Source organism: Calypte anna, chromosome 3 (assembly GCF_003957555.1).
Source record: "Calypte anna isolate BGI_N300 chromosome 3, bCalAnn1_v1.p, whole genome shotgun sequence".
In the NCBI taxonomy this organism is placed as follows: Eukaryota; Metazoa; Chordata; class Aves; order Apodiformes; family Trochilidae; genus Calypte; species Calypte anna.
In genome coordinates, this window is record NC_044246.1 from 107761281 (window position 1) to 107774896 (window position 13616).

Consider the following 13616-nt stretch of genomic DNA (forward strand, 5'->3'; position numbering starts at 1 on the left):
GGACCTTTCTTCTAGTATTCTCCATCCCCTCAGAGAAAATATGTATATACAAACACAGCCAATATGTATATAGTAATAGTCTCATAATTCAGATGTCTCATTAAAGCTCATTTGCTTTGTAAATCTTAGTGCTAACTTTTGAAGTAAAGATTTCATTCTTTTAGATAATTCTGAAAAGCTAATTAAAAAGGCAATCATGCATGAGGCTTTTGTTTCTCTTCCCTAAGGAAACCATACAGCATGTCTTCAAAGGACACGGCCCCTTCTTTTATGCACCACCAGGATTTCCCTTCTCCTTCTCTTATCTTTTTACTGCACTGTTACTGTGTTGACTGCAAGTCCAAAGTCAGGTACATTCTCCATTAGATAAACAATGGTTTTTGCTGTGAGTTAAACTGCTTTAACTTTTGCTGTGAGCTGATGTTTTTAAAGGAACACATCCTGGATTTCTATGATCTTTCACAGAATCACAGAATGTTAGGGGTTGGGAGGGACCTTGAGAGATCATTGAGTCCAACTCCCCTGCCAGAGCAAGATCTTCCTTCAATGTCAATGATATTTTTATTATAAATCTCTAAAAAAACCCAAACAACAACAAAAAAATCCCAAAGCATATCATTATAGATCAAAATGTAGATGAGAGATCAAAGATCAAAACGTATCATATATTTACGTGTCTTGACAATATTTTTTAAAAATTGATTTCTGTTTAAATTTTCTCAGGATTTACAATATTTCCCATCCAGCCTACAAAAATAAAAGGAATATTGTTAAGTGTGGAGATACACTTACTTACCTAAGATAACACTACTGCAAGTGAAGAGTGGACTTCTAATTTATCTACATGGAATTAACTGTTGTAAGCATACTAACAGTTTCAAATAAATAGTTCATAAAATATTATCATATAATAATAATGAACATATTACAATTAAAAATATACACATATAAAATTGGGAACTAAGGTAAGGACAGTGACACTGAAATCAAGTTATACCTTCTTTATCTGCTTCAGCATCTTTAGTTTCAATGTCTGTACTCTGTAGTGCTTTTTCATTATTGCTGCAATGTGGTAACGCAGCTTTCACTAGATCAGCCCCTTGACTTTGAGTGGAAACTTCTGTTTTCTCCTTTGGCTGACCTTCAGATGAAGATTTCTGCTTGTTGCTAGACCCATAGCTGTTGCCACAGGAGGAAACAGCATCAACTGATTCCACTTTACCGTTGTGACATGGTGCACCAGGCACACCCTCTGAGCTGTGCACGGATGTCTCTCCATTCACACAGTCCCCTTTCGATGTGGAGTCCTTCCTTAACTCCTCAGCACCCAGGGTAATACTGTCAGTTATTAGCAGAGATTCATTGGAGCTCTCTTCTTCTGTGGATGCAAAATTGTTTTCCTTTCCTGATGTCCCATTGTTAAGTCTCTGCTCTGCATCTATATCCATAATGTCACAAGAGGATTCATCATTTGTCATAGACAGATCTCCTGTTTCCTCCCCATTCTCCTCAATGCAGTCAGTGCTGACCTCTAACTCTCCATTTTCCAGCAATTTACTGTCCTCTCCATGATTTTCATCATCAGCAAACTTTGCATCATCTTCATCTTTCTTTAAATTATTGACTTTCCTCTTCTTAATAATGCCTTTGCCCCACTGCGAGCGCCGTCTTGATTTTCTCCTTATTCGAACTGAATTATAATGAAAAGAGAGAAACCTTTAGATGCACAGGTACCCCCTCAGTAAAAAGAGTATGATATAAGAATATGTTGTAGTGCAAGAGGCAATCAAATGTGTTCAGTCTTCAAGGAAAAAGCAAGCTGTTGATTTCAGTGTGAGAGAATTACAGATACAAAGGATTTTTAGAAGTACAAGGAGTGAACGCTGTCATGCACACAATTCCCACTGAAACTATGGAAACAAGGAAGACTTGCTAAATCTATTTTATATATACACTGGAAGAAAACAGCTAAGCCATGATGTAGAACTCAGTCATTCTCATGTGGGTAATGCAGACTCTAAAGACAATTAGTTATTCTCCTTTTCCCTTTTTGGAACCGCAGTGATTTGAAATCATTATATAACAAAACAAATGGAAGAGCAATCCATGGATTCACAGGATAATTCAGGGTAGGAGGACATCAGGAAGTCCCTAGTCCAACCTACAAAGCAGGGTCAGCTATGAGGGCAGACCAGGTTGCTCCAGGCTTTATCCAGCCATGTACTGAAAAACCTCTGTAGCTGCAGACTCAGTGACCTTCATGGGCACCCTGTACCAATGAGTCACTGCTGTAACAGTGAAAAGGCTTTTTGCCTTTTCATATATCCAGTCAGCACCTCTCATTTCAATTTATGTGCATTGTCAATTCCAAGAAATAGTCACTGTTTAAAGCAGCTAAATCTCTTCAATCTTGCATTAATTCACAGCTCTGGACTCAAGTTCACTCCATAGACAAAACGTTGTTTAAAAAAGTGAGGCTCTTTGGTTTAGAAGCAGACCACTTGAGCAATTCTGTCTACAGCAAGACCTCTCAAATGTCTGCATTTGTGCCACAAATCTGTAAGCAGAAAGGGAATCATAGCTCAGCATCATTTTATGCAACTCAACAAGGGCTGGTGATTTTTTTTCCTTATTTCTGTATCCTTACTTTTTCACTTTTCCTATTTCTTACATGTACCTTTTGTGCCTTTTAAAAAAATCACATAATGAACTTTTTTCAGAAAGGGCATCCTTTTTACTGCCCTATTTGCAGTGATATATGAATAAGGCACCAATTTTAAAAAAAAGTTTTGGGGCTTATATTTGCAATATGATCAGTAAGTACAGAAGGAAGACCATTTAAGCCAAAAATTGTTGTCAATGTTCTTATCAAGAGCACTAATAAGACACAGCTCAGAAGACTTAGAAACATCTATGTTCAAATTTAAGTAATGATACAGACTGCATTTATTTTTGCACTATTGCTGAAGTTCCAGCCAACTGAAAGCCTCAGCTAATAGAGATAAACAAATTTTCCTCTATTTTGAAATTACTCCTGTGTTGAGCAGCTCCACAATATTCTCAGTATTTGTAGGTTGCTTTCATTTATGGGATATAAAGTCCTAGATGTGCGTCTGTCAACCTCACAATAAGTTTCAAAGATCAGTTTATTAACCTGTTTTGAAGATGTACCAGCACTATGCAAGTGTAAGTGTTGAGAACTGAGAAGTATCATTGTACTTCAGAATTTCCTCCCTATAAGCTGGTGTATGTAAGCAGGCAGTTTAACCACTACATTAGCAATAAACCTTAAGATTTTAGATTTCAAACCTATCTAAAGATACAGTCACACTGCAATAAAAATAGAGTCTCACTTGGAGTGTGCATTTATTGTTACAAATAATCTTGAGAACTGTAAGATTTAAAGGCTTCCCCTTTCTCCAGCTTAGATTTGATGAAGGTTTTTACAGTTTCACTCTTTTTAAATGAACTACAACCCACTCACACAACTTTTCATGAGGAGCCCATGTAATCTTTCCCTAGTTTGTACAAGAGATTTTCTTTAACAACAAGAGTAGCAAATCTAAAACTAGATAGGGAGATGTAAACTTAAGAGGCAAAAAACTCTCCTATTAGGCAGCAGGTTTAGCCTCAGGTCAAGTCCAAAACTAGGTAAATAAAACACAGAAGGGGAATAGAAGTCTTTTAAAGGAAATCTGGTATGTCCTAAAGTGTATAAATTAACAAGAAAGTTGACATTCTTAAGAGAGACACCGATTTTCTTTTTTGGCTGACTTTGCTGCAAAAGTCAGATACAATGTCAAACATACTTGACATTTATTGTATCAATGAACTGTACCTTAAATATTCCCATTTTCCTGGTGCATCCCTTTAGTCCACCCTGTAAGCACTACCTGGGATGAGAACCCATAATTTGTCTGAAAACACAGGTACATTCCTAAGATCTCTAAGCATGGGAGAAATCACATTAAAGTAAAATGAAATTAATCCTATGTTACACATTTCATTAAATTTCAAGTCTTCTTAAATAACAGCCAGCAAATCCAGCTGAACTTTCAAATCCTAGCTGAACTGCAATACTATCTGAACATACTTTGTGCATGCTGGTTTTCATTCCCATTTTTAATTAGAACAAAACATTAGCATTTAATGGCCAGATCCTGTAAAACATGCTCTCCTCATATGTAATGGTATTTGTACTGACAGGTCCAATAATCTAGCTACTTTGGGTTTTCACCAACATTTAGTCAATAGAATTCATGTTAATGCTAAATTCAGAATCTTAGCACTTCTTTTTTTAAGGCATCACCTGAGCTACCCAGACTTGTAAAAAACTGACCAGCCCTTCAAAAATCCTGCTTCTTTTGTCCCTAAACTTGTACAAATCAACCTTTCCTTCTGTCATCCAGGTAAGATCTTTACTGATTCACAGAATTACCAGGGTTGGAAGGGACCTCTGGAGCTCTCCTACTCCAACCCCCATGCTAAAGCAGGTTTACCTAGAGCAGAGTGCACAGGATGGCATCCAGGCAGGTTATTTAGCAGAGAAGGAGGAGACTCCACAACCTCTCTGTGCAGCCTGTTCTAGTGTTCTCTTACCCTCAAATAAATAAGTTTTTTCTCAAGTTCAGCTGGAACTTCCTGGTTTTGAGTCTGTACCAGTTGCCCCTCATCCTGTTACTGAACACTATTGAAAGACTGGCTTCATCCTCTTGACTGTCACCTTTTACATATTTTTAAGCATTTTTAATATCCCCTGCCTTTTCCAGGCAAAACAGACCCAGGTTCCTAAGCCATGCTTCACAGAAGAGATGCTCCACTCCTTTAATTACCTTCCTAGCCCTCTGCTGGACTCTCCAGTAGGTTCTTACCCTTCTTGAACTGAGAAGCCCCTTGACTTGCTGGCCTTTCAACCCCTTCCATCCCAGCCACTTAAGACTCATCTCAGGCCTTCCTAAACCTACCTAAATCCCTCATTTGAATTTATTTCACACAAAACTGTCCATATAATTTTCATTACATTAGTGAGATTCCTGGTCCCCTACCTAACATGTCTTGGGCCAGTCATCAGTTTTTACCTTCTTGATCATATTAAGAGTAGACTTCTAGTCTTCTCTAGACTTCTAGCCCATTCAAAACACTGTCCTTCTGTTGTCATTTAGTCTACATTGTTCTGTGTTTTGGGATAAAAGAAGAAAATTTTTATTCCAGATTCTTGGCACCCATAACACCACCAAACCAGAGATTTTTTTCTTTTTATACAGACAGCCAAGCTTCTAGGAAGAGTGAAAAGTTAAGCAAGCAATACAACATATTAAAACAAAGCCTACTACACCAGCAAAGCGTCCTTTTTGTTCTGCCCACTTGCTCCAATAAAGCTAACAGAGTGGTACAAGTAGGAGAAGTGGTGAATAGAGTAGGGAATCATGGACCAAATGGAGATGCTGACACCAGATCTTATCACCTAGATTGGTTCCCTTTATATTTACTGGAAAGAGATAGGCACTACTACAAGATTAACACTGACCTGAGAAGCTATCATATCAGGGCATGATATGAGGGCATATCATATGAGGGCTGATGTAAAACTAAAGGGTTAATGTGGTAACAGATTGCTGCTAAAAAATAAACTTCATCTGCAGTCCCCTCTTCTCACCTTAATGTTCATATTTTGTAAGACCTTAAAATATCCAGCGAGGAATCCTGTACTTCTAATTTTCTAGTCAGGAAAGTTTTCAGAAACTAAAAGAATGGGATAGCTATTTCACAAAGAAATGCTTTGCGTTAACTCTGTTTAAAAAATTAAGAGTATATGAAATTGCAAGTTAACGTATTAACACATTTTCAATTATTCCTTTTAAAACTACTCATCTGAAATCTGCCCATTGATACCCAGTCTTTTGGCAGCATTTGTTCCAGAGGCCATAGAAATATTATTGTCAGAGGAATCCTGCTTTATACAACTGAGTTTCTATAACTCCAACTATTATAATACCAATTATTCACACATGAACACATTCACTTCTCTTCTGAATTGCTAAACTCTTCTCTCTATAATCGTCACACAACCTCTACAGATTTTCAAAGGGGATCCTCACTTCAGTTCTAGCTTCTGGTTGCCTTGTTTGTAAAACTTTATTCAGAATTTTTAATGACAATAAGTAACTGTTTGACTACAAGTCATTTGACTAAAGTTCACATCAAGCTGGTATCAAAAACAACCACTCTTCACTGTTTTTTATTTTTCTTCCCAGGCTGCAGTCTATGCATGCAGAATTTTTTACAAGTGCAATGTAACTGATCACTCAATAAAAATTTATCCTACATTTCATTAGCAGTAAGTGAGGATTCTCAATTCTCACAATCCTATGTTAAGATACTTCAAGAGTCTGATGAAAGATCCCTAAACTTAAGGCAGAGATGGCATCCCATGATTAAAAAAGAAATTCTACACTTATTTAAGAAGAAAAAATGAAATTCTCAACCTCTTGCAGACTCTGTCTTAATATTCTCAAGTCAGATACACCAAGTAATGACAACATCTGGTGAAACAAGCACCCTTACAAAGGTGTGCACATACACCTTGTCCAAAGTACAGTTCTTCAATACTAAACAACTGTGATGGTCTAAAAGCCAAAACAATACAAAACCATCTAAATCCTTTCCACATTCCTGAAATATTTCTGCAAGACCACGAACAGCCTTGGTTTTGTTATGGTCTCAGGAAAATGGATCTCAAAAACATGGGTGAATGATGGTATAGAAGCTTCAAAGTTCAGTCATACACTGTTGCTATCCCCAAAATCTAGCACTACTGTGACAGAACTGCAAATTATATAGAAATGAACGTTTGGAAAAGGAAGAAGATTCAAAGATTGTCATTCATTAACAAGCAAACCTGCTTGCCTTAATGTGGAGGGACTCCTACTGAGATGTGGCAGACAAAGCAGGTAAGTTTCTCTTGACTTTTGACTACTGCAATCTATGGAGTGCAGTACACTATTAGGGGAGGCTAACAAGTTCACTTTGTGCTGCAGAAAAGACCCCATATATGCTGCTGCACTGCTAAGAAGTCCATCAGAGAACGTGAATCCTCTGTCATTAAATGATAAAACTCACATCTATCAAACAGTAGATTCTCTGTTGTTACCTTTATTTCATGAAGAATTCCTGGGGATTAAACTCCAATGGAGATTCTCATGGCAAGCAAGATCACCATGGATCTAGATTTTTGTCTCTGCGGTGTCATCAAGAACCACATGAAGCAATGCACATGTTTCAAGTTTTTCTCCCATGATCAAAACCCTAAACTTCCTTCTGATGTCTTGTGTGTAAAGTAACTCAAAGCCTTGAGAAAGCACTTATTACCCACAATTTACTCTCTCATGCAGCATCCAGGATATCTATATATCTGCCAGAGTAATTTAGCTGCTTCCAGTAGCTCCACATTCCTTACCAAGGGGCACTGAATAGTCCATTTGAAAGACTCTGGAGTTTTTAGTCACAAAGTCCCAAACTGCAGTCAGAGATAAGCAGCAAGAAAGAACGGAGTACAGTCCCACAATGGCTTGAAAAGCAAAATGAGTGCCAGCTTCCACTACCAGACAAAGCCATTTCTCCCTCCAAAGCAAGCTATAGCATTTCCACTGCCTCATTTGTGCCGGCACTACTGTTCCTGCAGTAAAATAGATAAGGGAAATAAATCTGTCGGAAACATTGTCTTTTTTTCTAGGTTGGTTTTCAACATCTTCAGTTCCCCAACTCAGCTCTCCAACTCCTGAATGATGGTGCTAGCACAAGGGAGATGGCAGGAATATGTGAAGAGTGAAAAGGCAAAACAACAGCTGCAGTAGCAACCTGCAGTTTGACCAACCTCATGGGACTGTGGAACTAACCCCTAAGAAACACATTTTCTTCATCTAGTTCAAAGGCACTCAAGGCACACCTGATAAATATTAAAAAAAAATCCATGAATCAACTTAACATATTTATGATCTCTGTATAACAGTTTATGCTATGTAAACAACTACCAAAGAACCTCAGCACTTCTCCTCAACAATGATGTGTCAAAGAGATGAAGCATGTTTCTTCCCCCAGTTGACCTCCCCCAACCATCCCCTCTAATGCTCTTGACTCAGGCTCTTCCCATTCTTTCTCATTAAACTCTCCCCCTCTTCTCCTGCTCACCCCAAGATACATGATACACTCCACCCAAGGTGTGCACACCATGCCTGGCCAACACAATGTTTTAACTTACAGCTAGCAAGGCCAGGCAGATCTGGTAACTTCCATTTTCAGCCCACAGCCTTTTCCTTCAGTAGATGAGTAGATTCATCCAGCTACCAATTTTCACAAAACCTTCAGGAATCTAATCTTTCAGCCCTCAACTCCTGTCAGATCTGTCTGCAGACAGTTAAAGGACTCTGAAGTTATTAGGGGAGCAGAGATGGACAGAGCACATGTATTATTTTCCTGGGAAACCAAGCTAAAAATGTAATTTATGTGAAACTAGAGTAATTATGTTAGTAGAATACATGACAAGACAGTGACATAGGAAAATTAAGGAGACAAATGAAGTCAAAGGAGAAGAGACAATCAGATTATTATCACCTGTGGAGATAATTTTTAGACTTTCCACCTCTACAGATGTGCTCATTTTCCCTCTGCTGAGAAGCTCTGCACCACCATAACTATTACAGCTATATACATTTTTGGTACATGCAGTTGGCTCTTAAAGACTACTGAATGACACCTTCTCTGCTGCAAGAGAGCCACAAGCAAATTCAAGACTTTCCTACAGATTGTCAGGGAAGAGACTCCCACTCTAATTAAAATTATATTCAATAGAGTTTACAGCATTCATTTATATCACATATCTGAAAGGCTCACGGCTGCTGGTTGATTTCTGTGCCAAGCAGGCAAAATTAAAAAGCCAACCAAACAAACAAAAAACACACACACAAATAAATAATTAAAAAAAAAAAAAAGAAAAAAAAAGGAGGAAAGAGTGTGTTTTAAAGGTCTGAACACTGTTTTTTTACTACTGCATACCAGCTTGAGGAAAAAATAATTATTTAAGATTAACTCATCAGAAAACCTTTTCTCTCTTTTTACCATGTTTATAAGAGAGGTGGTGGCATTCCTTTCAGGAAAACCTACCTATTAAAGAGAGGCAGGACAATTTTGTATTACTAAGTTAGAAAGGAGGTGAAAAACAAGAAAATACAAAAAAGTATTGGTAAATATATCAGGTAAAGATCAGGTAAATTGTAGGGTCCCCCTCTGCCTACTGTTGGAGAAAAAGAGAAATTTCATTAATTCAAGAGGCTGATATTTCATAGTGATGAAAAGAAAACTTCTTTACTATTAGGTATCATTGATTCCAAAAGTTTGATGCAATCTCAAAAAAGAACAGGCAGTTTGGTGTATTTTTTATTTCTTAAATGTTTGCAACTTCCATCTAAAGCACCTGGTTGAAGCAGTGCCAGATACAGGAGCTCAAACTGCTGCCATCCAGAATGCTCACTGCTACACTACCCAGGAACAGTATTACAAAGGAACAAAAAGAGGCAATTGGCTCAGCTCTGAGTAAAGATGTCCTCAAATTCCAGAAAATCATTTTTAATTGTGTTGTCTCTACCTCAAGTGAGAATTAATCCAAGTCAAATCCCTTTTCTGGAGAGAAAGAGGAGAAAAGAAAACAGTAGCAAGTCCAGGATTTGTGACAAAACAGCAGTAACTACGAGGATTTTAATGGAAGCATCTGGGTGACTGCTAATATGCCAGTATCCAAATTCTGCATCCAATTAAAGAACTAGTCCAAAAGGCAGAAAATAGTTAAAATAATAAAATCCCCATAGACCTTGGTTTGCCATGTCCTTTGCCACAGCATTAGTCATGTGAATGCATGGAGCAGTGATTGCTGACACCACTGTAGCAGGGAGGTGAAAGAGACGAAACAGATGAAAATCAGGCAAACACTGAGAAAGTCTGAGAAAAATTACAAACAAAAGACCTTCTATTTCTAAAAACCTTTTTAGAAGAATACTCCTGGCCACGATAAAGTCTCTTTTTCATTAAAAATCAGAAACATGCAGTTTTTATCTGATAGACAAGATCCTGGGGGAAGAACTCAAAAATTTAACATTAAAAGGCACACAAAATATTATTTATTTAGGGACTATATTCTCTGCAGCAGCTTTTTATGTCCTTGCTTGATCTCCCTTCAGTTCTTTCTCTAGTGACCACTAATCACTTCAATTATTGGGAAAAGTTAACAGTTTCTTTACTCCCTACTTCATAAAATGATTTCTATATGAAGCTTGTATTTTTAATACTTCACATAACAAAAATGTTTTAATTTTTATGTGCTCCAAATGCCACTTTCCCAGCTATCACATTTGTCATACATCATGAAAGACATTTTCTCTATGAGGAAATCACAAAACCTGCAGTCTCTCACTACAATATACTACTGTTAAATACTGAAAAAATATTAGAATGTAAACCAAAATCTTCCCCATGCAGTTAATTTCTATGTAGAATTAAAGGAAGCAACTGCAAGAGAATAAAATGATGTGCAACACGCTCCATCTACTGGTAAAACAGAGCAGTAAGACAAAGTTTTACTATATAGCATCCCAATAATTCAGGAGATGCTAATATTTAATGTGCTAACATGTGTCTAAGCCACTTAGTAATTATAAATTTACCAAACACAATGAAATGCACATTTCTAATAGTTTCCTTCTCCAGAGAGGTACATACGAAGTCAAAACAAGACCCTTCAGTGACAAGAGGCAATAGGCACAGATTGAAACACAAGACATTCAAATGAAAATAAAGAACTTACTGTCCCATGGCCAAGCACTACAGCAGGATCCCCAGGCATGTTGCAGAACCTCCATTCTTTGAGACACCCAAAACCAACTGGACACAGCATTGAGCAGTGGAGTTAGACCAGGTGATCTTCCTAACCAGATTCCTTCTAACCACAGCAATCTTGTGATTCTGTGATCATACAATTGACTACATAAGGCTTTCAACCTAAAATTCTGGTTTGAGTTTTCACCAGAACACTTGCACTTTTCTCAAAATACACAGACAATATGGAAATATTTTAAAGTATGTGTGGCAGACTTTTTCCTAATGGATTTTCAGCAATTTCTAGTAATGCAATACTTTCAAAACTCATCTATACTGTGATTCACAATCCCCACAGGTGTACCTTCCACAGGGGAAATGGAAATTCCAGATTAAAACCAACTCAGGAACGAGTGCCATAGAACCACAGAATGGTTTGGGTTGGAACAACCATCTAGTTCCACCCTCCCCTGCTCTGGGCTGGGACACCTTCCACTAGTCAAGGTTGCTCCAAGCCCCATCCCATCTGTCCTTGAACACTTCAAAGGAAGAAGGCTTTTAAAAAGGAACTATTCTGTACCATATTTGTGAAAGCCCACCTAGTCTAATAAATTTTTTTAAAAAATCTAGAATGAATAAAAAAATTTAAAAAATAATCACAAAGCAGTGAAAGTAACTAAAAGCTAAATTAAGTCTCATACAAAATATATAGTCTCAGAGAAGCAACCATAAGGCAATAAACTCTCTGATAAAATTGTCTATTGTACTAGCCCTGAACAGTAAATAGGGCTTTAAACTGGCCAAGGCTGCTGCACATTCTGTAGTCCACTCTGGTTTTAGTGATGTCTGGCAATCATTTTCTTCAGATTTCTCATGTTTCACCTGATCTGACATTTTTGCAACTATCCTTTAAAATACTGTAAACAAAGCTCCCAAATATTAATTTGATCAAGAAAATAATGTGATTGATTTATCAAAAAAAATAATTTCACATTCAAATTGTGGGAAAAAAAAATGAAGATTTTCAGAATTACTTATTGGGAAGTACAGATTTTTCCTGTGAAATCAGAACATGTGAATCATTGTTCTGGTTATTCTGCTTGTGTAATGTATTTTAGTCTTAAACATTAAGTCAATTAAGTATTAATTGACCATAAAAAATTTCCACAGCTTTGTTGAAAAACCCCTTCCTTAAACTTGCTTCTTCCACTTAAACATATCACATTCCACCATACAATTAGCTGCTATTCCAGTGCCTTACAATCTGCTCTCACCTTACTAGAGCTCCTTCCTCCAAATGAAGTCCTTTTAAGACTACATCCCTCCCTATTTTCTAATCTCTACTGAACCTTCCACATCAGTCTACAAGTGTGCCCATGCACTACTTGAATCCCTTCTGTAGATTTCAGATCACTCATCAAATCCTGGTTCCCCATCTTGATTCAAGATGCCTTAATTCAAATTCCTCCTGGACCAGCTACCTTTCCCAGGTTTAGCCTTAAAAGGCAGATTTTCATTAGATCCTAGTCCCAAACACCACTAAGCCACAAATTTTCTTGCCACCCAACCTAAATCACCAAAATACTAGCATGAACAGTGCCTTGTCAGTGACTTTTCTTTTTTACACACAGAAACACTAGCAGCCTCCTTCAGTCACTGCCTCTTGTCTTCAAATGACTGCCACAGCATCCACAACATTTGGTGAAAAGAACAGAGGTACCAGAGCTGCTTTTTATACAAGTCACCAAGTAATGGCTGCTATCTCTCTTCCCAAGAGACATCTGCCTTGGAGGTCTATAAACCCTACCATCTGCTGCACAGCATGCAGAGCCAGGAAAATGCTCTGTAAATCAGCCAGAGTGAGAATTTCCACCTTGAATTTCACAGAAACCTAAAAAAATTGAGAATTCCTTCCCTCCTCCCTCTGCTTTTGCACGAGCTGCCAAATGACTAAAGAACAGCTTGGATTCACATCATCAATTTATTATATAACAATTTATTCAAGCCATAACTCTGTACGATTGACTTTAATTCATTTACCAGAAGAAAATACAGCTTCAGGAAATAAAACCACGCACCTCTAATTAATTAAACTATTTGACATCAACACTATCATTCATATATAAACAATGTTCATCTCTGGGCAGTTATCAGCATGCCTAGAAAACTCTCTCTCATCAAGGAAAAGCAACCTGAAGGGAAGCACAAGGACCAGTGAACACCTGTCAGTTTCAACCTGCCAATTTGCCTACTAAGCCATAATTGATAATGCTTGCTAATAACATACTAATAATGGATTCCACACCTTTAATGGAAAAGCCATGCAGTATATCTCTCACGGTTGTTGGTTTTTTGTTTATAACAAAAATATCTGTTGTGTATATACTGGTTCTAACCAACTTACCTCTTGAAAATAATTAGCAGTACCTCTAATTACCTAGACCACACCCACCCCTCACAATTCTAGAGATTTTGATCACTCAGTTGGACTCTTAACATCCTCCAATAATGAGTATTAACTACTGAAAAAAAACAGGTGTCATAAAGGGAAATAGTTAAATTTGTAGCCTCTTTCTAACTTTTAGCATGATACTATATGTAATGAAAATAGGAGTAACTATAATGTATGCAATAAAGTGTATGTGAGAGTGTTAAGCAGTGTACCTGTGAATACATACACAAAATGAACAAATCTTAACACTAAAAAATAGAAAAGTAATCTCATAGGATGAGAATTGTCTTATGCTGAAAAT

General features: G+C 37.4%; 1 protein-coding gene across 1 annotated transcript in view; it reads right to left on the bottom strand.

Annotated features, from left to right (window-relative positions):
• The window catches only part of ATAD2B (ATPase family AAA domain containing 2B), a 79115-nt gene that overhangs the window by 7374 nt on the left and 58125 nt on the right, over window positions 1-13616 (bottom strand). The window contains exon 25 of the mRNA XM_030448127.1: window positions 998-1690. Within this exon, the coding sequence (XP_030303987.1) occupies window positions 998-1690 (693 nt within the window). The remainder of the gene's footprint in view (window positions 1-997; window positions 1691-13616) is intronic.